The following is a 25,766-nucleotide window of genomic DNA, read 5'->3' as shown; positions in this document are numbered from 1 at the left end:
CTTTCCTTAGTTCTATCATTCTCGAAGAAAACACGTTGAATGAAAAGGTGTGTCCAAACTTTTGGCCTGTACTGTGTATAATGGCTGTGCTTCTCCAGCTAATGTTCAATGTGTGCATGCACCAAGACAAACTGATTCTGCTGTTGATCAAAACGTCATGTCTTGTTGACCATTGCTAGATATTTGTTCATAGGGATGTAACCCAAGCGCACAATAGTAAATGTAGCCATTTATTTATGTAAATACATACAGAAAAAAAAACGTTCCATATTGTCATTTTAATACTTTAAATGTAAACATATATTAATAAAACACATGAAATAATGACCAAGTACAAGGAAGGAAAAACCAACTATAAAGAGAGAAAAAAAACAAACATTCTATATGATATTGCAGAAAATGTAAGTCCAGGGCAAATGCATGGCAACAAAAACTGCTTTAAAGTGCTTCAATGTTCAACCAATGTTCAATGTTCACCTCCTCCTTCCTCTAGGTGACCAATAATATTCAAGGACTCAAACTGAGTGTGGCTGGTAACTTTAACAAATATTGGTAGATCAGCGAAATGGAGCAATTGGTGGCACTTTGCTTCTTTTGGTCACTTAGGGTACACTGGCTGGTATTAGTGGTGCCTAATGGAAATAGTTAGGCTCTAGAAATGCAAAAAGATTTAATGCTGCAGGAGTCATAATAGTATGAGTTCAACTCAACACTCTCATGCTCCAGTCCACCAGAAATGAGTGGTAAGTGGTGCCATACAGTACTGCACAACACGCAAACATCAGTACATGCCAAGTACAATGGTACAGGAGATGTTAACACCATATCTGACCTCATCAAAACCAACTCTTTTGGCACAAAAAACGATTTATGTCATCCTCACAACCAAATGACCCACAGATCTCTCTCTCATTCACATTACATAATATGTATATATATTGCATTGACATATTTATATTGTTGAAATTAAAATATCGGCCAATAAATTCCTCTATCGGGAATCCAATTTTTGGAATTACTACAGTCACCAGAGATCCATGAAATCTCAGCTGCTATTTCAATGCTACAGTGTCCCTTCTCTCATCACATCAGAACAGGTCTCATGCTTTGGCACACATACATGTTGTGTATGTGGCCTTAACGTAAAGCATGCAGTATTAAGTCTCAGCGAACCATTCACACTACTGCCTCTGTACAACAGGGAGGAACAACATTTTAGGATTGTGAGTCAGTGCCATGGCTCCTTGGTTACATTAAACCGGACCACGATACTTGCTGTTGTTTTTGACTGTCCAAAAACACTGCACAGCAGATGAAGAGGTGGAGTGTGCTGTACATTCCAGGTCATGTAAATGACATCAAAAATAGCAAAGACATTTCTTCTCACTGCATTTAGATGCATATTTAAAAATGAAACGGTCAGTAGAGTACTGCCGCGGTGGCATTGTCGTCTGTCTCAGAGAGAAATCGAGCCCTGAATCACTTGTTGATTGTTGGCAGTGACTGATTGGATCTACTGTATACACTTCAGAGAACCGCAGTTGATCAAGCGCAGCCCTGGCAGCGCACTCGGTGCCGAGGCAGAGCGATGGCGGATGTGGCTTCAAGTTTAACACTCAGTCCAGAGAGGGGCACCAGGCTCTCTCTCGCCCCAACAACGTGGTCAACTATTCTTCTTCCTTTACTCATTTGCATTGATTGGCTTAGAGAATCGTTTCAGCTCTGTGCTTCGCGTCTGGCGCACGACTGAAAATCACGGAAAGTCGTAAAAAAAAGTACTAGTAAAAAAATAACACTTGAATGTCTGTCTCTCAGATGGAAATCAGCAGTTCCTCTGGTGGTGTGAAGTCACACAATGGTCTCCTTTGCTTTTGCATCCTCCAGAAAGGCATCAAGTTGAGAGAAGTCTACCACTGCATCTGTCTTGTTTATGGAAATGTCTTTTAAGTGGTCCTCGTCACTTTGGTCCTTGGCAAAGTTAACAAATACCTAGAAAGCAGTGAACACAAGGTCAGCACAATAGTCACAAAAAGCATAATCACTGACAATGACAATTCAAATGAAATAAATACGTTTCCAGTCAGCATGAAAACACAGCTAAATCGCAATTTCATCAGAGCATTTTTACTGCTAAGGTAAGCGTTTGTGAGGTTGCGTACTTGGTCTAACGTTGTCTGTGAGACAGAGTAGTCCTCGATGCGCAGGTGACCTTTGTTGTTGGCGAGCAAGCTGAAAATGCGTGCCAGCGAGGTGAGAGATGAAGGCAACTGGTACTGCAGCATGTTCCTGTGCTTCTCTTTCAGCGTGCTGCCCGGCAGCTCGCGCTCGATGAACTCCATCACGCGGCCCAGGTCGGGGTCGGGGCCCGCCACCCGCAGGATGATGGTGTACCCGTCTCCAAACCTGCGCGCAAACGTTACGGAGGTTTTTTTCAGATTTCACAATGCTGTACCATTAAGATTAAGTTAAGACCAGTAAATTCCGTCTGAACACGGGGGGTTGAGGTGAGCGCTCACCTGTTCTTTAAGTGCTGCACGCTGCCAAGGCAACGGAATCTGCCGTTGACCATGATGGCCATGCGGGTGCACAAGGCCTCACACTCTTCCATACTGGAAAAAAGAAAAAGTTAATCGCTGTTACACATATCTGAAGCAATACATGTTAATGGCTGAGCCATGAATAATATACTTTATATATGACACATTTACTGTAATGGGAATGCTATGGGAAATCAATCATTGTCACTTGTTTGTTATTTTTACAGTATTGATAATAATATTGATTAAAATCAGGTTTCATTACCTGTGTGAGGTCAGCACTACAGACCGTCCCTCTTTAATGATGCTGAGGATGCAATTCCAGAGAGCCCGCCGGGCCTTGGGGTCCATACCAGTCGTGGGCTCGTCCTGTCACCAAAAGCACAGCCAGGTTAACCGTGGCCCAGAGTTTCAGTAGGAAGAACAGGCAGAAAGTCACAAAAATTGGGAACAGGGTCACAGTTCCAGCTATTGCCATGTCTCACTAGCGGAGTTGTGCTCCTGCGACTGCAGCACGTCAAGATTTAAGGGATGGGAGTGGCTGGATTATCTAACCGCCAAAGTCCTCTGTGGTGGAGGAAACTGCGAGAGTTCTAACAAAGAGCCTCTGTTCAAATGTATAAATTCAGATTTCTTTCTAGGAGATTAATGTGGACATGATTACACAACTGGAGGCCCCAAAATGACCTGAGAAAGCTGTGCATGTGTTCCAAGATGTTTGTGAGCTGCGCACTCTTATTAGAGCTTAATGGACTGGATCGGGGGGGAAATGCCGCTGTATCTGACCAGCGAGACTTTGTTTGCTGATACTCACCAGGAAGACCACAGGAGGACCACCGATGAGGGCCATGGCAGTGGAGAGCTTTCGCATGTTCCCCCCACTGTAGCTCCCTGCTGCTTTATCCACATACTTCACCAGTCCCAGCTTGCGAATGCCCCACTCTGCCACCTGAGAACGAGAAAGACATGTCTTCACCATGGGGGTACAGAGCTAGAATACGGAGTCAACAGTTCAATTATCAATGCCTAATACTTAAGAAGGCTTATGTATAGGATATTTATTTTAAAATGTATAAAAACCCACCTCACACACTTCCTTCTCAGGCACCCCTCGCAGAATGGCATAGAACTCCAGGTGTTCTCTGCCTGTCAGCAGGTCGTTGATGGCATCAAACTGGGGACAGTAGCCCATGTTCTGATGGACCTCGTCTATTTCTGTCAACACACTGAGCCCACACAAAACAAGCTGTTGGCCACAACATCGCGACAAAATGGTTCATCTGTGGAAAGTGATGGTCATGTAAATATGTAAGAATGTTAATTGTATTTATATCCTTTCATATTACCTTTTACCAGCTAGATAAGCTTCCCCACTGGTAACCACAGAGTCTCCCGTGAGCATTTTGAAAGTGCTCGTCTTTCCAGCTCCGTTCACGCCAAGCAGGCCAAAGCACTGTTGAAACATCGAGTGAAGCATTGTCAGAACCCCATCATTACATTTTCATTACATTTTCGGCATCTATCGCCCTTGTCCAGAGCGACTCACAATCAGTAAGGACAGTCAGTGTCCTTAAGTGTCTTGCTCAGGGACACAATGGTAGTAAGTTGGTTTTAACCTTATTGTTTTGGTCCACAGGCAAGTGTGTTACCCACTAGTCTACTACCACCATATGTAAAATTTTGCTCGTGAGTTGAGCTGCAGTACCTCTCCAGGGGGGATGCCCACACACAGGCGGTCCACTGCTGGCTTCTGTTTCTTTTTGTAAACCTAAGAATGAACAAATATGCACCATTAATTTAAAAATTGATATGTTGTTGAGGATGTTAATGTTGAGGTTTGTGTCACTAGATCGTGGACTCACTTTAGTCAGATGTCTGAGCTCCAGTATGTCAGACTGTCCTCCCCCACACAGAATTCTTTGCCGCTCTCTGGCAACGTCCTCATCTTCCTCCCCAATGGGCTTCAGGGGGCTACTGAGAGACCTGAAATTTCACATTGTCAAAATTTTTAAAAACAATTTGTGCTGCTTGATGATCATGTTGATTCCACTGGGGTGTTCTGTGGCTACTAACCCGGCCTTGATGCAAAAGCGGTACTGGATCAACACGGTGATGCAGAAGAACACTACACCCTCCACAGCCATGGCAAAGAGATTCTTTCCCACCATGTCCCACGCCAACGGGGAACGGAAGCGGTTCTCACCTGCAAAGAGGAAGAACCATGTCATAAAAAAGCCCTTTTTGTGCTGCACAAGATGCTGTAGACCCCCTGAACCATTGCCAGAGGTCCTGAAGATTTCAGCTGGTGCCGGCTGAAATAAAAACTTCTAAAACTAACACGCCCAATTCCATCCCTTGTGCTGTTTTATCAATGGATGCATAGGTCTAATTAGGATTTCCGTGACGGGGAAAACACGGAATCCAACAAATAAAATGGGATCGGTTGTAAAATGCAGAATTGCGTATAATTAGAGTTTCTGGTCGCTGCAGCCCACTACATGTTTCCGGTTGAGGCAGAACGTTAACACTGCAGGTTCACGATCAGCAGGTTCACGACCCGTTTTTAAAGGCTAAAATCAGGCTACAATTGTTTGCTTAAACAATAAAAAGTGTACACAGTTAGGCTCCCACCATGTCCACTGTCATCAGCACAAAATATGTCTGATAAACAATACAATTCACCATCCCCCCTGATTTGTTTATACAACTCCAGTATTAATAGTAACTATGAACAAACTGAAAGCATGTCTCACCAAATCTCTCCAGTGCATCAGCCATAGCCTGGTTCTTCACCATATCAATGAGGCCACGACCCAGACAGAAGTGAGGGAAGATGAGGAACACATTCTTCAGGATGTCATTTATACCGCCAATCTCCTGAATCACAATGAAAAACCAAACATGAAGACTGCTATTTCAGGAAATAAAACTTTACTATGACTACAGCACAGACTATTAACACTGTCATACACTGTGAAGGGTACAAAAAGACAGATTTGATTCTTACATTACTGCCAAAAAGCTCAAGCACAAAAGTAGAGACACTGCCATTGATGCCAATGAGGATGTTAACACTGGTTAGGACCACATAGGCTGTGCTGGGAATCTTGAAGAAGAATGAGGCTGGATACATCAAAGGTGTGATGGACCAACTGCAAGCACACATTAATCAATAATTACATTAATTTATGAAAATTAAAATAGGAAGCAACAAATAAAACTTCACCAAAAATTACTTTTAACATTTACATAGTAATGATGCTGTAATCTTGTACAACTCACCCATAGAGCAAAAGCAACAAGGCCAAAACTGGTAGATTGGTGGAGGAGACATACGCCTCTTGTTGGAAGCACACAAAAATGATGATGACCAGTGTTGCCGGGACGACGTAGTTGCACTGAAACAGAGCAATCATGTCAACTCATGAATATATCGTAATAAAATCAGTTTTATACAAGGAGTCATATTTTCCAATACACAATATAATTCATGCAGAAATAAGCTCGATTCATTTTCCGAAAATCAAGGCATTATGAAACTAAATGAAAACTAAAGGGAACATCTGAACATTTTGATCTTTCAAACTGAACAAGATGTTTCAGTTGAAACACTGCTTACCATATCCCAAACAAAGTTGGCAAGCCAGTAGAGGAATGGCTGCACTCCGCTAATGAACTGCATGTGCTTGGCCTTGCTGACACGTTCCTGAATCAGGAAAACAACGAAGCTCGCTGGGACGAAGGACATGGCAAAGATCACGCAGATGGACACCAGCACATCTACTGAGGTGGTCATCCTGGAGAGAAAAAAATAAAATATTTATGTAAATCATGTTAGCAAGAAATTCGTTTTGATTTGTCAGCATTTCAACGGCACTGGCAGAGATAGAAAGTTTGTGCGTTGCCCACTTACAGTGCCACCTGTGAAAGCTGCTCTTTTGTGAGGTTGAGTGGGTGGTTGAATGCCTGGATGCTAAACTTGTTGCCATCCTCTCCAGGGGGCAGGCTGGCACGCAGGATCCCATTGTTCATCACATTCAAAAAGGAGCCAATACTGTGCCAGCCTTTGTTGTTAAACCAAATCTGTCAGCGAAAAAGAGAGTTGCTTACTTCTCAACATTAAAGCAAGTACTGCTGTTTAAAAAGCACAGGAAGGAAATACAATGTTCTATTTCCTGTCTGTGTGAATAACAGGAAGTCTAAACATTTCTCCTATTTCTCATATTGACATTATTAAGAAGTATAGAAAAATAAACACTAAAAACCCCAAATAACTGTTTAGAATGTGTTATTACCATGCCAAATTAGGTGGACTTGATGGGCAAGGCTGAGCTGTGAATTATGCACCTGAACCCATGGGGTGTTTGTCCCAGTAAATACAGATGCACTGTGATTTCCCAACAGCAAGAACAAATCAACGGTGGTTATTTTCGTTCTGCATTCAGTACATGCCGCAGCACAATGGTGTTGATAAGAGCTCAACATTTTCAGGAAGGAGCAGGGACTGTTCGCATACCTTGACATTGTTCTTTGTGTCCAGGCCTTTGATGAAACTGGAAAGGCTGCCAAAGAAGCGGTCAGCGGCTGTCCCCTGGGGGAGAACACAAGTGGGTTTAGGATCTAGGCTCATTTGAGGAAAACAAAGGGCAAAAGAAGGCACAAGGCCAGCCTGATCTGCTCAAGAAGACAAGAGAAACAGAACTCACTGCCCGCAGGCTGAAGCGACTCCTGATGTGAGAGATTGCATCATGAACCTCGTCGGGAGACGGCAGGATCTGAGAACTACTTGCGCCCACTGAGAATCCTCCATATCTGAATACGGCACATAACATTCAGTTCAAGTTTACATCAAGTCATTTTAGCCAATAAGCACTGAAGCTTGCATGAAAACCAGATATTGATCTATTACCTAAATTCATTGACCCAGAGCTTGTTCTTCAAACTCTTGCCAATTATCTGAGCGTAGGTTTTCACCAGGTAGTCAGAAATGTTCCTGCCAGTCAGATTCTGCAAAGTTTCCGTTGCAGTGATTTTAACCTAGATAGGAACAAAAAAAGCAACGATGAATTTAACTTTCTCCAAACAAACCGCTTTAATGTGATTCCCAATAGCAGGTTTCCAGCACACTACCTGTGGAGGAGGGAGGCCTCCAGCTCCAGGGGGGCATTCAGGCAGCATCTTCTTACGACCTTCACAGCTGCACTCACACAAGGGAGAGGGGTTCTCCATAGTCCAGTTCCTGGTGAGGAAGATGTCCACCACACTCTCCGGAATCTCGGGCACAGTCCAGTCCTCGTCTGCCAAATTACACTCGGAATGGTGCTCTTCTGGGTAGCTACATCCTAATCCCTTATTTTCAGTAAGAGCTCCTAGCAGCTTGTTTGTGTGAGTATCCTCAGGGGCGTCATTGCTGTAAAAAAAAAACAGATTGATCAACTAAAGTCTATTGTACAGACAACATGAAAAATGCAACTAGCTGTTAGCAATGTTATCCATACCTGATGAAGGAGAACTGTTCATCGTACATGCTAGGCTCCAGCTGCAGGCTGGGGTACTTTCCAAATGGAGGAACTATGAGACTGAAGACCAGAGCGATGCACACGAAGACAGCCGGTAACACAATCTATAGCAAGAGAATTTACAAATGTCAAAAATCACACACAAGCATTAGACTGGATATGCTGTATGAATGTAAAATAATACTCTGCGTGGAGCAACAGACCTGAGCGAAGAAACCTTTTCTTGAACGGCGGGCGTAGAGGAACCTCTTCCACAGCAAGGCCACAAACTGCTGCCTCTTCAGGCTCCAGCCCTTAACCTGATAGGAGCCTTTGCCATCTGAAACTCCAAGGCAGTCTGTCTCGCGTGATTCTGAAGTAATCAAGCAAACAAAAAGTCCTCAGCACAATGACCACATTTCATTACAAGGATTGCAAAAAGAAGGTAGCACATATTTAATGAATTCCATTGTAATCTGTAAGGAGCAAGGTTACCTTCAGAGTCATTTGAGTCAAATACATCATCCTCAGTGAAAGGACGCAAGCAGCTCTGATGGTCTCCAAATGCATGTCTGCGGTTTCTGCGTATCGGAATGTTGCCATCTGAAAAAGGACATTTGATTTTTTTTTTTTAAATAATCACAGAGAAAAGTCAGTCTGGTGTTGCATATTAATGTTTTTGTAGTAATCATTACCTGACATTTCAGCATCCACACCACTGTCCTCAGCCACTTTCAGGAAGATCTGGCCAAAAGAAGTCAATGAGTTATCACTACAGTTCACTCAAGGTTGAAAAAATCCATTTAATAAATAAGTCGGTCGATTTTCTATTATAGTACCTCCTCCAGTGTTGTGTCGGAGATCCCATAGCTGGAAATTCCAAGATCAGTAAGGCGGTCATCGATCTCATGGAAAAGCTCCACAAAAGCCCCAGCCTTTGCTGACTCGTAGGGCAGGATGTATGTGAGCTCATGACCCAGGTCTTCAACCAGACGAGCGGAAGGAACATGCTTGAAAATCACATTAGAAATGAGGGACACATCTGTTCAGAGAGAACATAAGAGACATACAGGTTAGCCTCCTCTGTGAAAGACTACTGTGAAATTAATTTATAAATAGGAACTCAAAGACAATCTGCATACCAATAGTAGTGGTTTCACTCTCATGGTCACTACCTAAACCAGCATCAGAACTGCTCTCTGAGACATCATCCTCCTTTGAAGAAATAAAAAGACATGATTGTAACATCAGGACTTTGACATCACAAAAAATTATTTTTAATATGATTCTGTTCTCACTTTCTTGACATAGGAGACGGTGCTGCTGGAATTTCTGCAGGAACTGAGCGAGAGGTCAAAGTCTCTTTTGACCAAGGTCAAGTAGTACCCTGTCCCCAGCTGAGTTTTCAGGAAAAGAGAGGAGCCAACGCAGCACAGTTTCCCATGGGAGATGATTGCGATACGGTCACCCAAGATGTCTGCTTCATCCATGTGATGAGTGGAGAGGATTATTGTGCGGCCTGAGAAGTAAGAAGAAAGAGAAACGTGTCATTTTAATCCTAAATAGTCAAATCCCATGCTATCTTGCTATTTTACCTGTGAAGAACTAGTATTACCTTGACGATACTTGAGAAGAAGATCCCAGATGCCTCTGCGGGCATAAGGGTCTACTCCAGCAGTTGGCTCGTCCAAAATTACAACTTTGGATCCTCCAACAAATGCCAGAGCAACAGAAAGTTTCCTTTGCATCCCTCCTACAAAAAAAAGGCAAAAAATGTTATTTAGACTCCAAATGAATTAAGCTGAAAGTTGCACTGCCAAGCATGAAGTGAGACCTCACCAGACAGCTGGCTGGTGCGAGATTTGCGTTTGTGTGGAAGTCCGACATCCATGACAATCTGCTCCATCTCTGCTTTCACCGTCTCTTCGGGCAGCCCCTTCAGGCGGGCATAGAACCAGATATGCTCTTCTACTGTCAGCCTGAGGTGGTCCAGAATAGATCAGAGGTCATCAGTGTCAAATGTCAGATACTTCACATTGGTAGCATTGGCATTAATTCCATGTCTCGCACCCATGTCTAATAAAATCATACAGGATCTGCCATAATAAATGTAAGTTACAAATAATTTATTAACCTGTCTGATACACAAGACACAGCATAGTAAAGACTGCCAAAGTTATGCATACTCTGCAAAAATGGGACCATAATCTACAAAGTCTTTCTAACTAAATGCATGTACATACATGCTGAAGAGGACATTGTGCTGAGGACAGACACCCAGGTTCTGTCTGATGGCATTGAGGTCTGTGCGAATATCCTTGCCAAGGATATAGGCCGTCCCAGAAGTTGGCGGGAAGAGGCCAGTAAGGATGGACCTAGACAAACACCAAAACACAGGTAAAAATCATTTAAAATTCAATATTATATTTATAATATTAAAATACATTATATTGTAAATGTTAAAGACTAAATGGCAGGCACTGCACATCTGCACATTACTTACATGGTGGTGGTTTTTCCAGCTCCATTGTGGCCCAAAAAGGATGTGATCTGACCCTCATAAAAGCCCAAGGTCAGGCCATCCACTGCCAGCTTGTTTCCATGGCTATAGACCTTCAACAGGTTCTCAATGTAGACACCAGGATTAAGGTGAGCAGGCTCCTCCTCTATACAAACTGCTGCAGTTAAAACAGATGAAATGTGAGCACACTGCATACTGAGAGCAAAGCATGTCTGCAATAAAAACGTGCACAAATGAACTTCTACAACCCAGTCATACCTTCAGCATTGCTTTTCTTGTCTACTGACGTTGAGGTACCTCCACATTTCTCTCCACACCAGTAGCTCTTAGTGAAAGGGAAATACCATGGCCTGGGAATCCCGTATTGTCCTGAAAGGTATACAAGACAATGAAGACTAGCAACTGGACTAAAATAAAAGGAAATTCTCATCTCCACTTCAAGAGACTGTATAAGGCTGAGAATGTGCCAGTCTTACCTGGGAAGACAGCCTCAATGTACCAGGTCATGATGCCATAAAGCACCGCGTCAAACATCATCAGGCTGATGGATGTGGTAAGGCTGTAGCTGTCTTCTTCCAGTGGGCTGGACAGCAGGTTGCTCCATTGGATCCCCACACCCTGCTCCTCAAACAGCGCAAAGTACTCACAGCCAAATCCAAAGGCCACGGGAGACAGTAGGCTCTGGAACACAGAAAGATGCAAGCAAAGATGCTTTATGGCCTTGTCAAAGAAATTAATTGTCTTTTTGAGTGATCATGACCTCAGGTTCTAGAGAAAGTGATTTATTTTCCATTGAGGCCTTGTTATTTGCTATATGCTGCATTTCACTCACCACAAATATCTTGGCACCAAAGCCCACATAGTCTTGCCAGGCCACACAGAGCACATAGGGCAGATAGAGAGTGAAGTAGATGATACCCCCGCAGGCAGCGGCGAGGTTGGCCCGGGAGAATAGCGTACTGATGAGGAAGCACTGCATGATTGTTACAATGCCAAAAGAACCCAGGAACAAAAAGACCACACCTGGGTCACTGTATGGCAAGAGGTTACCCATCTAGAGGTAAGAGAGAACAAAATATCATCAAGGGCATGCATTTTCAAAAAGCTGGTACTTTTTCAAGTCTAAGTCGCTAAGCACAGCATTCCACACAAACCTTGAGGATGAGCACCAGCAGTCCGGCACTCATCAGCAGAGGGATGAGGCTGCTGATGAACCAGCTTATCCACAGGATGCCATTGTGCAATCCCATGATCCTCATGGTTTCCTTTAGACGGGCCTCTTTCTCATAGACCACGCCCTTGATGATGATGGCGACAGAGTACATCCAGGCCAGGGTCATGAAGAGAGGCATGGAGCGGCTCATCACACGCAGGAAACTACAGCCGAGGGAAACAACAGCATTTCTGGTTTAATCAAACATCTCGATCCTAATTACATCCAAAAATAGGAGGCCTATTTTCAAATCAACTAATGGCATTTTGTTAAAACAGTGGAGACATCTATATTAATTGATGGCAAATTGGGTTATCTATCACAGGAGAGTTGACAAGATTAGAATATGACCCAGTGACTGAGGAACATATGTTTTAACTACTGCAGCACCACAGAGAACACCCTGCCATAAAAATTGATTGCTGCAATTTAATGACAGAATGAGTTTGTTTAGCTGTGCTAATCGCTCTGTATTTGCCTTTATGGCAGAGGAATAATAAAGATATGAGATGTGACTCTGATAGCATCACATAGCTCTACGCAGAGACAAATTTGAAGCTAATTGTTATCCATTTTGAATAGGAAGTTAGGTAGACAGTTTTAAACACCTTCGCACACCAGAATATAGCCAGTGTCTAGCACCTACATGTCATCAACATAGCAGGGGTAGGGCATCTGCTGGATGTAAACGCCAGTCTTCTCCTTGCTGCCAGTCAGGGCACGAATGATGCTGTGCTCAATGACATCTTGCAGGTAGGAGAAGCCACCCCAAACATAACGAAGGTCCTCAAACGGGTCTGCTCTGGGACCAGGATCCCAATACCTTTAGAGAGAGGAGTCATGTTTAAAATGTTCCTACGTTATCAAATGTAATAACCATTTATAAAAACTATTATAATGTTTTATTATTAACATCTATGATAATTATATGTTTATGAATGGTTTCATGCACTATAGCGTGAGCGTGAATCTGGTTCTCCGCAGTGCTGACATACCCGTCCTTTATCTTGTTGGTGCGTTCCACATTATCAATGTCCATGCGTATCTTGTAGCTGACATTTGGTGGCAGGTCAGAGGTGTTGGCCTGCATGTCTGGGAACACAATGCCAGCCCAGAACTTGCGGTCATCCAGCAGCTTCATAGACTTATTCACCATGCGCTCCTCATTGGCCACAGGCTCCAGCTTGTCTAAGTTGACACACTTGTTGAGAGGGAAAAAAAATCAATCAGACAGGACAGTAGGGGCACTGTGACATCTGCACAGCTCTACTGAGAATGGTTTTGAAATTTTCATCAGCACACTGAACTTTGGCAATGGGGGTCAGGGCATACAGTGAAACAATTCTCTCTCGCATGATAATGGATGTAAGGCTATGCTATGATAAACAGACCTAGAATAAGAATCAAATGAACATATAACTGCTATTTTTCCTTCATCAAGCTGAATTGATCTTTTTTACAGATCGAATTTTATCATCATGGAAACCAAAATGGAATGGAAAAATCAAAATGACAACTTGTATTTTAGTGTCAGTAATATCTGTGCAAAATGTGTGCTTGTGATTTTGTGAATATTTGATTTTTGTTAGGCCAACCTCCATGAAGCGGGAGATTGTCAGTATGGCCTGGTCCGTCTCGTTGAACACATCCCTCCAAGTGTAGATAGTGCCAGACAATCCCTTGTCTTCAGGTGTTTTAGACAGGAATTTGGAGATGTCCTCCACCCTATATTCTGTCCCACTCAGTTTCAGGTTAAGAAACCGGGCACTGGCATTGTTCTGGAGCAGAGTCTGTGAGATGGAACCATACAGCACACAACAGTGTATTAACAAAACGACAAAAAAAATTAGGTACCAGTGATGTACCAGTCATGGGACATTTTCTCCATGATCATTATTCAAAAACAGTGGTATCATATCAACGTTATTCCTCTCAGTGAGAATCAAGGTCACCTTTGAAAAATATGACAATATGTGCTTTTCATAAGACAAATAAGGGCCATTTGTCAGTCTTTCATGAATGTATTTACAGTGATAACTATGCCTAAAAATTTGGATCATCTGTGGTGACTCATGACTGTGAGCACATTAAGAGCCATGTGAGCAACACCACGGATGGCAGTACTGTTTCTAACCATCGGGTGGCAGGACACAGCCAGTTAGTGAGGTGACATAAGGCAGGCTTCTGGGAAGAGGTTTCGTATGTGTGTCCACATGTGCTGAGCTTACCCTGACTAGGTCCATCTCCTCACTGTTCTCCAAAAAGTTCCAGAGTGTAGGTCTCATCTCTTCCCACATGCCACCAAGATCTCGCAGCACGCCCAGCTCCTGAAAGGTCTTATTCACCTAAGAGGGAAAAAGAGGTGAAATTCAGTGGGTTGGTAGACAGACAGAGAAATTGGAGGGGCCTGTGAGGGGAGAGAAGTCTATTCACCTCATGAATGATCTTCTTTGTTGCCGGTGTGTCAGGTGTGTAGAGGATCTTGCCCATTAGAAGAGGCTTCAAGGCCTTCCAGATCATTCGTGAGATGGGACTGGACTCCAAATTTTTCATCATTTTATTACAGTATGGAGCTGAAAGGGAGACACAATGCATTGTAACTGTATTCTAACAAATGCTCCATTCACTATTAATGCACTGAACTCACTGGAGGAGTTGTCATAGACGGACACTGGCTCATCATCACTGTCGTTTCCATGATTTCCAAACAGAGCCTTATAGTTGTTGTCCTCGTACCAGTTGAGGGATTTGATCTTGAGACCACCCCCCTCAGGGTGACCGCAGACAATGCGTGACACCGCCTGGTACATGTGGTTGGGAGAGCGGGTGGCATTGCCCGTCAGGTACAGGATCTCAGTGCGCAAGTCACGCCAGCTCTTCATGCCCACCAGCTGCAGAGGTAAAGGAGACGGTGCCTTTATAGGAAACATACCGGACCACCAAGACTATGTTCCAAACATCGCTAAGACAAGTTATGTAGAGTAAGTGTGTCAGTGTGTTTAGGGTTAAATATTTTCACAGCTCCATTTGCCCTGAAATTGTTTAACTGAGGGCAAACAATTTTGTGGAATTTTATCTGTCTTCCCGTTTCCAAATTCCAGCAGGTATTATTCTGGGCTGAGTGATGTGATGCTTTCATAGCCATCAAACTTCCTGCATTTCACTACAACCATGATCTGCATTAAAGGGATGAAAAACAGTACAACTGCTCAGTTTCGGGTTGTTTTGGATAAACATTACCAGAATTCATAAAAATAAGTAAATAACAATTATCTTGATTCAGGCCACAGTGTCATGGGTGTAAAGTGTGTTTTGTCTGTGACTCATTCTCAAAAGAACAAGAAAAAATGACACCTCCACCATACGCGTACTTCCAGAGTGATGTCTGAATCCCTCAGCAGGTGTTTGGGAGGGGGCCACTCCGGTCCGGAGTTCGGACCAGAGTTTCATGTTGGACCTGTTTTATTAAGTTTCCTAATTGTGTTCACCTGTGTCTGAATGTATAAAGCTGCCCTGTTCGTGTCTGTTCGGGGTCGGGTCATTGTTTGGTGATGTTTCCCTTGTCCTGTCTGCCATGTATTAATAAGCCTGTGCGTATGAGTCCTTCTTCCTCGCCATGTCCAGCCATCGTGACAGTTGGGGAAAACAGCGTTTGCACAAAATGGTCAATAATACAGGAGTGCACATCCATACGTGTGAGTTCACATGAATATATAATCGGAGCAGAGTGAAATGCGAAAGAAGGAAAACAAAAGAGCTCATTCAGCCGTTTAGGTGTAATCTACTGCTTACAGTGACAAGCAAAAGGAAGGTTACGAAAAGCAGCCACTCTTGTGCCACTTGCCGAGCAACAAGCCCGACAGTTGTTAAGACATGCTGCAGCAGGCAGAAACAAAGCCAGGCGTTATTATCGGTCATTAAACAGGGAGTCCGCGTGCATATTACGGAAACCGCTTGCCTCTTACATCACAACATCCCAATGTGAATAATAGGTTCTCCCACCAGGTCGTTGAACTGCTGAGCTTCAACAGGACATATAAAATCAACTGAATATACTGCACATATGCTGGGGATGCATCACACAAACATTTTTTCCATCAACGATTTTTTTTTTTAAAGTGAAGTGGTTGTGTCATTGTGAAAGACTGGTGACAATGAAATTTGTCCTCTGCATTCATCCCATCACCCTTAGTGAGCGGTGGGCAGCCATGACAGGCGCCCGGGGAGCAGTGTGTGGGGACGGTGCTTTGCTCAGTGGCACCTCAGTGGCACCTTGACCGATCGGGATTCAAACCGGCAACTTTCTGATTACGGGGCCAATTCCTTAACCGCTAGGCCACCACTGCCCTACGTAATCTTTTGAGGGGGGGGCTTGACATACCCAGTCATCTCAGCGCATCAGATGTTTTGCCAATAAAAAGGAAACATTGAAATATGTTAAGAACAAGCAGCTGTACAGTACATCCCTGTCTTCGTATCTTCGAACAACATGAAACAAAAAGCAAAAGTCTGCAACATTGGTCATGTGGAGGTGTGAGTAGCTGCCCAGGAGGCTAAACAAGCAAAACACGAACAGGAGCTGAGGAAAGCGAGAAGAATGACCCAGAATAACCCTAGACAGCCTCTGCATTTCGGAGAGGTTACTACAGTTCAGCAGCGCCACAGCCACAGAGCCGGAGCTGAGAACAAAGAGAGCACTAAGGCACTGTTGCTAGGGTGCATAGGGTGAAATTTGACATTCATTCCAAGATTTCGGCTAATTTCTCTCAAAGATATGCTTAAAATAAGTATCTAGCAGTTGACTTCATTATAAAAGGGAAAGTGTATTCAACCCCAGTTCAATTGGTTTGATGGCTGCGGTGAACATGGAATCTGTTAAAACTGGGACCAACTGTGGCTCTAGACTCGGCGAGCCAACAGGGAAGGCCAGTGTTCTCCACAAGCTGACCCTCCGTTCCCTTGCACTCAGCGAACTCGCCACAAAAAAAAAATCCTGGCTGGAACTGCCAAAAACTCTGCTAAATCAAGTCTGAAATTGGGTTTCTATTCTTTGTGACTGCTTTCTGGGTGGTGACGGTACTCTGAGGGACATGCTGACTGAGCAGAAGGAGGCTGACTCTTCACTGGGAGTCACATTGCACATCCCGAGTGCTGCTACCACTGCCAGAAATTACAACCAGAATAGCTATGTGTTGCTGCAATTGCTTTTATAATGTACAACATATTTTATTGCACAAAAATGGAGTTGCAAACAATTTTAAAGGTACCAACACAGCAAAAAAACATTTTGAAAGAACCAGTACTTCTTGTTCAATGCAGAGAACCTCTGATGAGTCAAGTTAATAATTCCAGACCAGGCTCCCACAATAAGAAGCTTGAAATGAATAACATATGTCATGGGAGCCACCAGGTTTCATGGCTAGGAAAGGTTCATTGGGTAACATTATACGTTCTCTCAACTGGTGCAACTCTCCACATTGCCAATCTAAAAGTGGATATGGAACCCTTTCAAGAAGCTCTTACCTCCACTGCTAAAGATCCCAGGCTCTCTAGCAGACCATCTGTTGCTGTGGATACCTCTTGCACGACCGCAGGGTTAGACCTCACATCTTGCTGCAGAAATAAGTTGGGGCCAACACATCAGATAATTAAAAAAAGTTGACCCTAGGACACAATCTAGATAAATATTTATGCTTTAGAAGTGGCCACCAACATCTTCTATCATATCTAAGGGTTATCATAACTTTTGATTAAATATTAGCGTAGTTTAACAGAAATAGCCTGGATTCCAACTGGACATTGAGGTGCATAGTCTATTGCCAATGTCCTCATTATGTTATGAAATGAACATAATTTCAATGAGAAGCGTGGCATTGTTCACGCTTTCCCGCTACATAACTGACCCCTCATTACTTGTCCCAGGCAAACAAAAGGCACTTTTATTCCAGTGAATCAAATGAAAGCAAGATGCAAAACATTTATAATGCTACATGCTTGTTGGCCGCTTGTAAATATGAATATGTTCGCTGCTCCTGACCCATTTGTTCATCCTGTCAAAAAGTTTAGCATCAAACATAACGTACACATTACATAAACTCTTTACAAATCCAAAGCAGAATCATGCTGGGCATAGAGGTGACTGGCCTGCAGATATTTTTGTATGACCCTTGTGGATGTAGGCTACGGTTCATTTATTTGAACTCAACAAACTCCACCCTTATCTCCCTTTTGAATTGAAGACAAAAAAAAGTTATATAACTGTACAGCTACCGAAACGACTACAGTATGATGCTTACTCGTATCGGCTTCAGGAAGTCCAGGTTGGAGAGGAAGTGTTCCTCTGCCTCATCAAGCCAGTCATTAGAGGACTGGCAGATGATATCTTGGGTCAGTCGTGACACGTTCTTGTCAGCTATGGACACAAAGTCCTCCAGAGATGTCTGGTTGCACAGGTCTTTGAGATGGACACCAAAACCCTTTATGAGGACCTTCAAAAACAACAAAAAGTAGTTTAACAGCCTTGCTTTTAATGAGTCAGCATTTTGCCACAGACAAACTCAACCACAGACACGTTTCTTGTTTTTAAGTGACAGAGCAAAGTCAATTGTCCTTTACTCATGTATGTTATGTCCTGTCTTGAAAAATTTTTTGTTTTTTTTTATTTATTGCCAGTCTTATGGCACCATAATAATATGTGTTCCCTGCATCTTCTCTGGAGTCATGGGGACAGCTGGAGAAAAATATTTGGCCGTCGAGGTTCTTGTTGTGGGGAAAAAGAGGCATCTGTTCATGGAGCAAAACAAAAGAGGAACCAAATCTCCTTTGATTACTCAGAACGACTCTCACAATTTACATTAGATCAATACACTGATAATTAGATCTACTAGACTTATTGGAACAAATGGAATTACAGCCTTTACAAATTACGTTACGTCCTTGAGACATTTTGTTCTTTTCCTCCGAGTCCGATGAGATGCTGTTATGCAATGAGTTATGACCTTGTGTCAAAAGTCATAAACATTTTTTTGTGTAAACAAGAGTGACCAAAGGGAAAAAAACAGATAAAATTCCCAGGTGAGAAAAATGATAACTAAAGTCCAAACGTGAATAAAACTACTTTTCCTGCTCCACATGCTCACGTGAGGATGAGCAGGACAAGGGGCGGGTGTATGGTATGAGGAGGGGGGTCATGTGACAGCTGGACTCTAAAGACCCGGAGGCACTGCCCGTGCGAGGCATTCCTCCTGAAATCCACACCGGCTGTGTTTTCGGGGGTTAACAGGGATACCCCGGCGGTTCGGAACGCTTACATAACCGTCACTGGACGCTGCACGACGACCTTTACGCATGTGCTTACAAATTTGCACCATCCAGTGTCAGGTCCAGGTCAGGTACTACATGCAAACAATATGTGTGTTGTGTGCTTTGCTGTTGACAAAGAAAGGTTTGTTAAATAGCAAGGAACCCGCCTTCAATATCTTGTGTGAATTTAGGACAAACAGTACAATCTAATGTCAAACTGGAATCTGCGCTGGTTCAGTATCCCATGTTCAGACAGGCTGAAAGACAGAACAGGCTTGGAGGTGACATTGAAATATATACCTTCTCCAGGTTGACATCAGCTTCCACAATCTGTTGAACGGCATGCCTTGGCAGAGTCACGTTCCTCTCCAGAAACACAGAGAGACTCTCGTTATCACGGAGAAAGTCCTTCAGCTTGAAACCTGAACCACGAGAAGTTTTCGTTATATGATTTTTTCTTGTAACACTTCTAAAATAGTGATCACATTCATCAAATTTATGACTGTGCACTTCAATCCACATCATACAAATGAACCATTCAGATGCTCGCAGCACCGACAGGACATTTATACAGCTGCAGCCATGTTGAGGCAGTCGGCAGAGGAGACCATTGTGTACAATCCATCAAAAGAACATTCCAGAAAAGTCATCACCACTGTGAACCAGTTTGAGTCAGCCCCTGCTGGAGGTTACTGCAGGTCGTTGGCCTTTATACAGCGTACAGTAACAAGTCTCCCTGCGCTGAAGCATGAGTCAACATTGCCTGGATGTTGTGGTAATGTTGTCATCCGAACCAGCGTGTTCCCATGTGACTTGGCTCGCTTTTATTCTTGCTTTTCACAGCTGGATCTCTACAGGGCTTTAACAATATACTGACCCATTTTTTTTGTTTTATTTTTACGTTCATCTGTCGTTTACATCCTATACATCCTACTCAAATTCAAATTCAAATGTTATTTGTCATAACACAGTCATTAACAGTATGATATGCAGTGAAATGGTTTTGCGACTTCTATAGACCTAAATATTGCAAATACTGCAAGTATTCATGTGAAACCAATATGCAAATATTGCAAACATAACCAAATATTACAATTTAATGTTTGTAAAAAATTGTGCAAAATTCTGGGGGGAAAGAGTTCAAAAGTGATTGAACATTACTGAACATTACTTGAACATCACCTACTGATTAAACATTTTGGTCTGGGATTATTCTCAATTGAGCAGTGACACTGATCAGAAGGTGGCATGTTTAATGAGTGCATAACTTTTTTAAAAGGCTGAAGTCTCTTAGGGTGCAGACACAGACACACTGTAGCTAAAGAGGTGTTTCTATCAAAGAGCCTGGATGATTTGACATTTTAATGCACCTCAAAACATGGAAGGAACACTGGGGCATGTCCTCAGACACATTAGCAAAAATTCCCACCGGCTGTTGCCTGTGGAAACACTTTTCAAGGCTGGAGGGGCCACTGCTGGTCTTCAGTGGCATTCAGGGGAAGGATCTAAAGACATCTCCGGAGAACACTAACAGCCTGTCACCTTTAATGAAGCATGTTCAACACACAGGAGATCTAGATTCACATCAAGGAAATTCAATTTTAGCTCCAGAGCCACAGGGCCGCGTCGTGGGACTCGAAATTGTTTATTTCATTAAAAAGACATGATGCAATGGAGGGGAATCACTATAATACAGAATGTGCAGGAATCGAGTGAAGAAAGTCAAATGCAACTCCTCTCACTTTCCTCCGACTCCGAATTTTTAAGGTTACCAATTAAGTGTCCCTGGCCTGCTTTCAGGGAGAAGTCAATGAGTTTCCTGATTTGTATCCAGCACGGTCTTTGGAAAGAGCTAAGCGGGGCGGAAGCCAAAGCTGAGACAAAGCAAACAAAAAAAGGAAACGGGTTTGACCCATCTCTGTGTCCAGCCAAGAGACCATCCAGAAAAAAAAAGTCTATTCAAGTCTTGTTGGGAGAGAAATAAAAGAGAGAAAGGCGAGTGAGTGCATGTGGAAGGACTCAAAGAGAGTTGATTCATATGGCAGCACCCCTTCAGCACATCAGAGAAGGATCTTCATCCTTCATTTGTGCATTCAGCATCACATTTCATCATCCACTTTTACATGATCAAACATCACATAAAATCTTTTCTTTTGCTCTGACCGTTTATTTGAAAAATGGCAGCGATCGTTGAGCAATATTTTTTAATCCAGCACAGAACAGGACAGGAAGTAACATAATATGCAGACGTCAACAGCGAGCAGGAATTTTCAACAGGAAATGGCCTGGAAATGTGTCAGCAATGTTCCAATGTTCCTTACCATTGTAATATCACTAAAATAGTCAACTTTTTATACTAGAAACTATATTCATAGTTTTATTCATTTGTTTTACGTATTTATGGTTGCAGACAATGAATAACTTATATTGGTTACTTATTTTAAATACTGCTGAAATACAGAAAAGAACTTAGTACAAAATTAACTAAAATCTGGCTGGGAGCAGCAAAGAAAAACAACAAGCCTTCTTAAACTCATAATAAGAAGGGATGATCCTACCAGTAAAGGATGGGAAGCTACAGATCGGTATCCCACAATGGAAGGGCGTGGTGACTTTGCAGACCACCATGTTCCTGACCCCTTCATGTGCCACTCATTTATCTTTTCTGCTAGCTCGCGGTGGACGGTGGTGGGCTGGTACACAGGCCTGCCTGCCAAAATACTCTGTCGTGGTTTTTCACATTTTCCTCCCAGGTTGCATCATCCGCATTTTATAACAAAGTAAATGAAGTCTGGGACAAATATTGCAACTGAATGTTTTTTGATTTATCAAAAGAACATTCGGATTGGAGCAGCTCAACTCTGCTTGACCTGCCAATTTTGTCTTGAAGTTGTGAGTCTATCGTGTGTAGCAGACCGTCTACAGCCATAAAAAAAGCAGTGGGTATATTTTCTAAGCAACAAACCCAGTGGGCAGCCATGAACGGCACCATGGGAGCAGTGAGTGGGGACGGCTCCTTGCTCAAGGAGACCTCAGTGGCACCTTCTGATTCGAGCCCGAGCCTTATTTAAACTACTAAAATAATGTTGTTTAATTCGAATAAAGGGAACCTGGAGTCAGGTGCTTTCATTCCGTCCCGTCCTGAGCCAGTGGTCTCCTACCTGCTGTGTTGCGCTGTAGCTTTCTGAGAGCCCGGACCAGTCCCTTATAACCTTCAAGGCTCTTATCGTTCTGGCTGTACAAAAGGATCTTACTGGCATCAGTGAAGAGTCTGGAGATACTGCAAAAGACGCAAACAATCTTAATCTAGTCTGCAAAACTAGATTACAAAAAATATCAGTAACGAAGCGTTGCAAACGTCGTAATACGCGTCCACACAAAGACTTTCAGGAAGTTTCAAGCGAAGTGACCATTTTCACATGAAAAGTGCTTACATGGAGTCGTTGAAGTTGCCCACCATCCCAGGAGTCTCTCCAGGGGTGGGGTACCGGAAGCAGGGATTGTTCGCATTACAGATGATGCCTTGTACCCAGGGCAGAGTGCCTGCAGAGGGCATGGCTTTGTTGGGAAAATGGCCTAAAACAGAAGACAAACCCATTCGGTGAACCCGAAAACCAGCACCGTTTCCTACAGAACAGAACAGAACATTTCCATCTTACACAACAGCACAACAGGGACTGATAATGGGAAGTGGGTTAAAACTCCGGTTTATCGGGTCGTTGGGAGCAAGTTTGCTTAAACGGCAAACAGAAGAGCCAAACTGGGTTATAGGTAAAGCTCTCAGCTGATCAATAAAAAGCGGTCAATACTGCCACGCATTGACTTTTCGCAGGCGGCCACAAAAGCAAGTGGAAGAAATGCAGTGAAGCTGCATAAGATGTGTCGCGACACCAAACATTTCCACGCTTGCCGCCGCACACGCTGCCAATGGCACGTGACTTCGGGGCTGCTCAGAAACGACACCAAATTCTGAGAAATGTCTCCGTTTTGCTCTCCGCACCATTAAAGGAAATTAGAAAATGAATGGCAGAGTCATTCGGTTGCTACTGTTAATGTGCGAAGGACGTTAACTATTTGACCCAATACGAAACAGGGACATCTTTTGCCAGGACGCAAGTTATGCTGTTAAAAAATAAAATATAATGGATATGATGCTGATTGAGGCATATCCCCGTACCGCTATCGTGGGAACATAAATCAAATAAATTCGGGACAACTGACGTCCTAGTGAACCCTCTGCTCTTTGTTTCGGTTATTGTCTAATCACTCTATACTTCTTTTCCAAGAGCTGTTTATGTGTCCTTGAGCATTACTTGGGACTCCATGAACTGGCGTGCTTTCGCAGGAAGAACAAATATTGACCGTTTGAGTGGGATGTTTCTGGTCTCGAGCACTGTAACCTTGGGATAAAACCAGCCAAATGTTTGCACGTTGCAATTGCAGGTGAAAGGTGGACACTCGGCTTTGAGGTGGCGTGCAGGACTCAAAATGTGGGTGAACGTGTGTCTTTACAGATGATGAAATAGGCAAATTTATGAAACACCAGTGTCACCACTGTTTAGCGAAGAAGAGAGGCGCTGTGAAATCAGCCTGCTGGAACTGCTCTACTGACCAAAGTTCGCTTGTCTGGCTGCGGAGAAGCATGACGCAGCATTAGACAAGCACTGCTTTCCACAATTACGATAAAACATGCCTATAGTTAACAGTTCATTCACATATCAGTAGCCGGCGGCTGCCTTGGGACGAGATAGCGATGACATGTCTCAAGCGTGATAATCTGGCATCGGATATCTCCGAATTGACAGTGTTTTATCAGGTAAGAGGAGGAAAGGAGAACTACTCACATTCGTGCTGCTCGTAGGGAGGGTAAAAATGGCGAACCGAGATCAGGATGAAAAAGATGAAGAGGGGCCAGATGACTTCGATGATAAGCTGAAGCTGAGAGGAACAAAAGACAAACACATTTTAGCCGTCGTTTCAACCCACAACTGTACCAACATACACAGTACCGATGGAGCTTCCATCATTCGGTGACAATGGTCACCATGTCAAAACTAATCAAAGTTTAAGATGGCTGCTGAAACAGCCATTTTGAGGGCATTTAATTTGGAGCTTATCAGCTAATCCCCCAACACCCACCCACCCATTCAATGCAAGATGAGATGCATCTGTTCCACACATATGCCACGACAAAGCTTATGTCACATTCCCATAGGAGTTCTACACAGATGTCGTACACGCAAAGGCACATCTTTATTGAATACTTTGTCCATGCATTCCAGACCCCATTCCCTCATGGCGCTGAAACGTACCGTCTGTCTCCGTCGGTACGTGAAATTCTTCCACAGGAGCAAACCCAGCTGGGTTGAGACGGCCATCTCGCCTCCGGACCTCGCCAGCTGCTCCGCCTCTCTGCCGCCGCCGCCGCTGCAAGGAGAGCCACAGGTTCGATAAAAAAACGAAAAAAGCACCGGAGGGCCGAGCGAATCTGGGGTTTTATAAGGACACCCGCGCCACGGTGACAACAGAGAGGACCCGACGGTACACAGGGACTTTGGCACCTGCAAACAACCAATGGACTTCGTAGGTGTACGTACCACCCACAACAAAAATGAAGAAAAAGAGCAGCGTTTTTGGGCAGATGTATGATTTTTAAAAAAGTGCGTATAATGTCATTCGTGTGGAGCGGACCAGGATGAGTGCGTTTCAGTGAATTTTTAGGTATGGAGGTGTGATGGGAGGATGGTGAGCTGCGCCTCTGGTGGATCATCTCATCTATGAACAGCTTCTTTTTCTTTTTTTCTCTGTGTTGTTGACAGAACTGATCTTGTCCGCATCTCCCGCACGGGAATTAAAATCCTTCACATCACGCACGACCAACAGAAAGGAAGTCAAGAAAACGAGCTTCTTTTTTTATTATTAAATGAGAACAAGGCGCTCATTGAGGTCCGCTGTAGAACATTTCATGTGCATTTTCGTTCTGTAAGGTGGAAAATAATTTTCTCCAGCCTGGTGATATTTGGACACGATGTTCTGCCAAAAAAAAAAACAACAAATCTAACAATTTAACACGAAAAGAAACAACGCCGACATGAAAAGGGGAAGAGAAAAGCACGGTGATAAAATAAGAGTGCGCGCTTCTCATTGTTCTCCGGAACCGAGGTTACTCCCGGTCAGACGGCAGATGCTCCGAACACACACACGTCAGGCACAAGCTCGTCAAAACGGGAAAAATCCCCAAAAAATTATTACCTTAAAGCGCTTGTTCGCGTGTGATAACTTTACAAGCAAAACATTCAATTCCGCAGCGAGTGGCGGTTCGAGCGTCGCCTGGAACGAACCTTTAAAGACGTCTCCTCTCCTCTCGTGAAGAACGGGTTCCCGGTGGTGGGGGGGGGGAAGCGGCCGCGTCTCCGTCGTCCTTCTGCTCCTTTTTTTTTTTATCGTGTGAAGAAGCGTGGCCCCCCCCGCGCCTTTTATAGCGGGGCGCTGCTGCGGGCGCGCGCACGGCCGGGGTTACTCGCGGTCAGCGGCGCGCGCGGCACTGTTTGTGTTGGCGCGCCTTATATGGCGAGCACGTGCGGCCTCAAAACACGTCTTAAAGGGGCCGCGCGGTGGGGCCGCCGTTCCACGTTTCAAACGGCACTGTTCCTCTTCGCGGGGTGCTTCTCTAGAATTGCACCCCAACATCTGTC

At 43.7% G+C, this 25,766-nt stretch overlaps 1 protein-coding gene across 2 annotated transcripts; it reads right to left on the bottom strand.

Annotated features, from left to right (window-relative positions):
* Positions 1 to 216: 216 nt before the first annotated feature.
* Positions 217 to 25,559, bottom strand: abca1a (ATP-binding cassette, sub-family A (ABC1), member 1A). Of its 2 annotated transcripts, none has more exons than XM_028978514.1 (48): positions 25,413 to 25,559; positions 24,384 to 24,498; positions 23,916 to 24,009; positions 22,506 to 22,647; positions 22,233 to 22,351; positions 19,372 to 19,493; positions 18,066 to 18,257; positions 17,293 to 17,382; positions 14,417 to 14,660; positions 14,203 to 14,342; positions 13,998 to 14,114; positions 13,365 to 13,559; positions 12,765 to 12,970; positions 12,416 to 12,592; positions 11,711 to 11,933; positions 11,389 to 11,610; positions 11,033 to 11,237; positions 10,815 to 10,925; positions 10,539 to 10,713; positions 10,279 to 10,410; positions 9,875 to 10,014; positions 9,651 to 9,788; positions 9,334 to 9,554; positions 9,178 to 9,250; positions 8,875 to 9,077; positions 8,731 to 8,779; positions 8,531 to 8,638; positions 8,260 to 8,408; positions 8,036 to 8,160; positions 7,668 to 7,947; positions 7,447 to 7,574; positions 7,244 to 7,349; positions 7,054 to 7,128; positions 6,451 to 6,620; positions 6,157 to 6,334; positions 5,820 to 5,935; positions 5,545 to 5,689; positions 5,291 to 5,414; positions 4,611 to 4,740; positions 4,400 to 4,520; positions 4,243 to 4,305; positions 3,884 to 3,990; positions 3,622 to 3,763; positions 3,352 to 3,486; positions 2,803 to 2,906; positions 2,517 to 2,609; positions 2,160 to 2,403; positions 217 to 1,989 (listed from the first exon to the last, which is right to left on the bottom strand). In XM_028978514.1, the coding sequence occupies exons 2-48, from the start codon at positions 24,447 to 24,449 to the stop codon at positions 1,849 to 1,851; spliced, it is 6,780 nt and encodes a 2,259-aa protein (XP_028834347.1). In that variant the 5' UTR covers positions 24,450 to 24,498; positions 25,413 to 25,559; the 3' UTR covers positions 217 to 1,848. The 2 variants fall into 2 exon arrangements, with proteins under 2 accessions (XP_028834347.1, XP_028834348.1); XM_028978515.1 differs by having other exon boundaries at positions 1,849 to 1,989; positions 10,539 to 10,710.
* Between the last annotated feature and the right edge of the window lie 207 nt (positions 25,560 to 25,766).

This window comes from Denticeps clupeoides, chromosome 4 (genome assembly GCF_900700375.1).
Source record: "Denticeps clupeoides chromosome 4, fDenClu1.1, whole genome shotgun sequence".
In the NCBI taxonomy this organism is placed as follows: Eukaryota; Metazoa; Chordata; class Actinopteri; order Clupeiformes; family Denticipitidae; genus Denticeps; species Denticeps clupeoides.
Note: the sequence above shows the minus strand (reverse complement) of the source record. Positions and strands in the feature narration are given on the sequence as shown.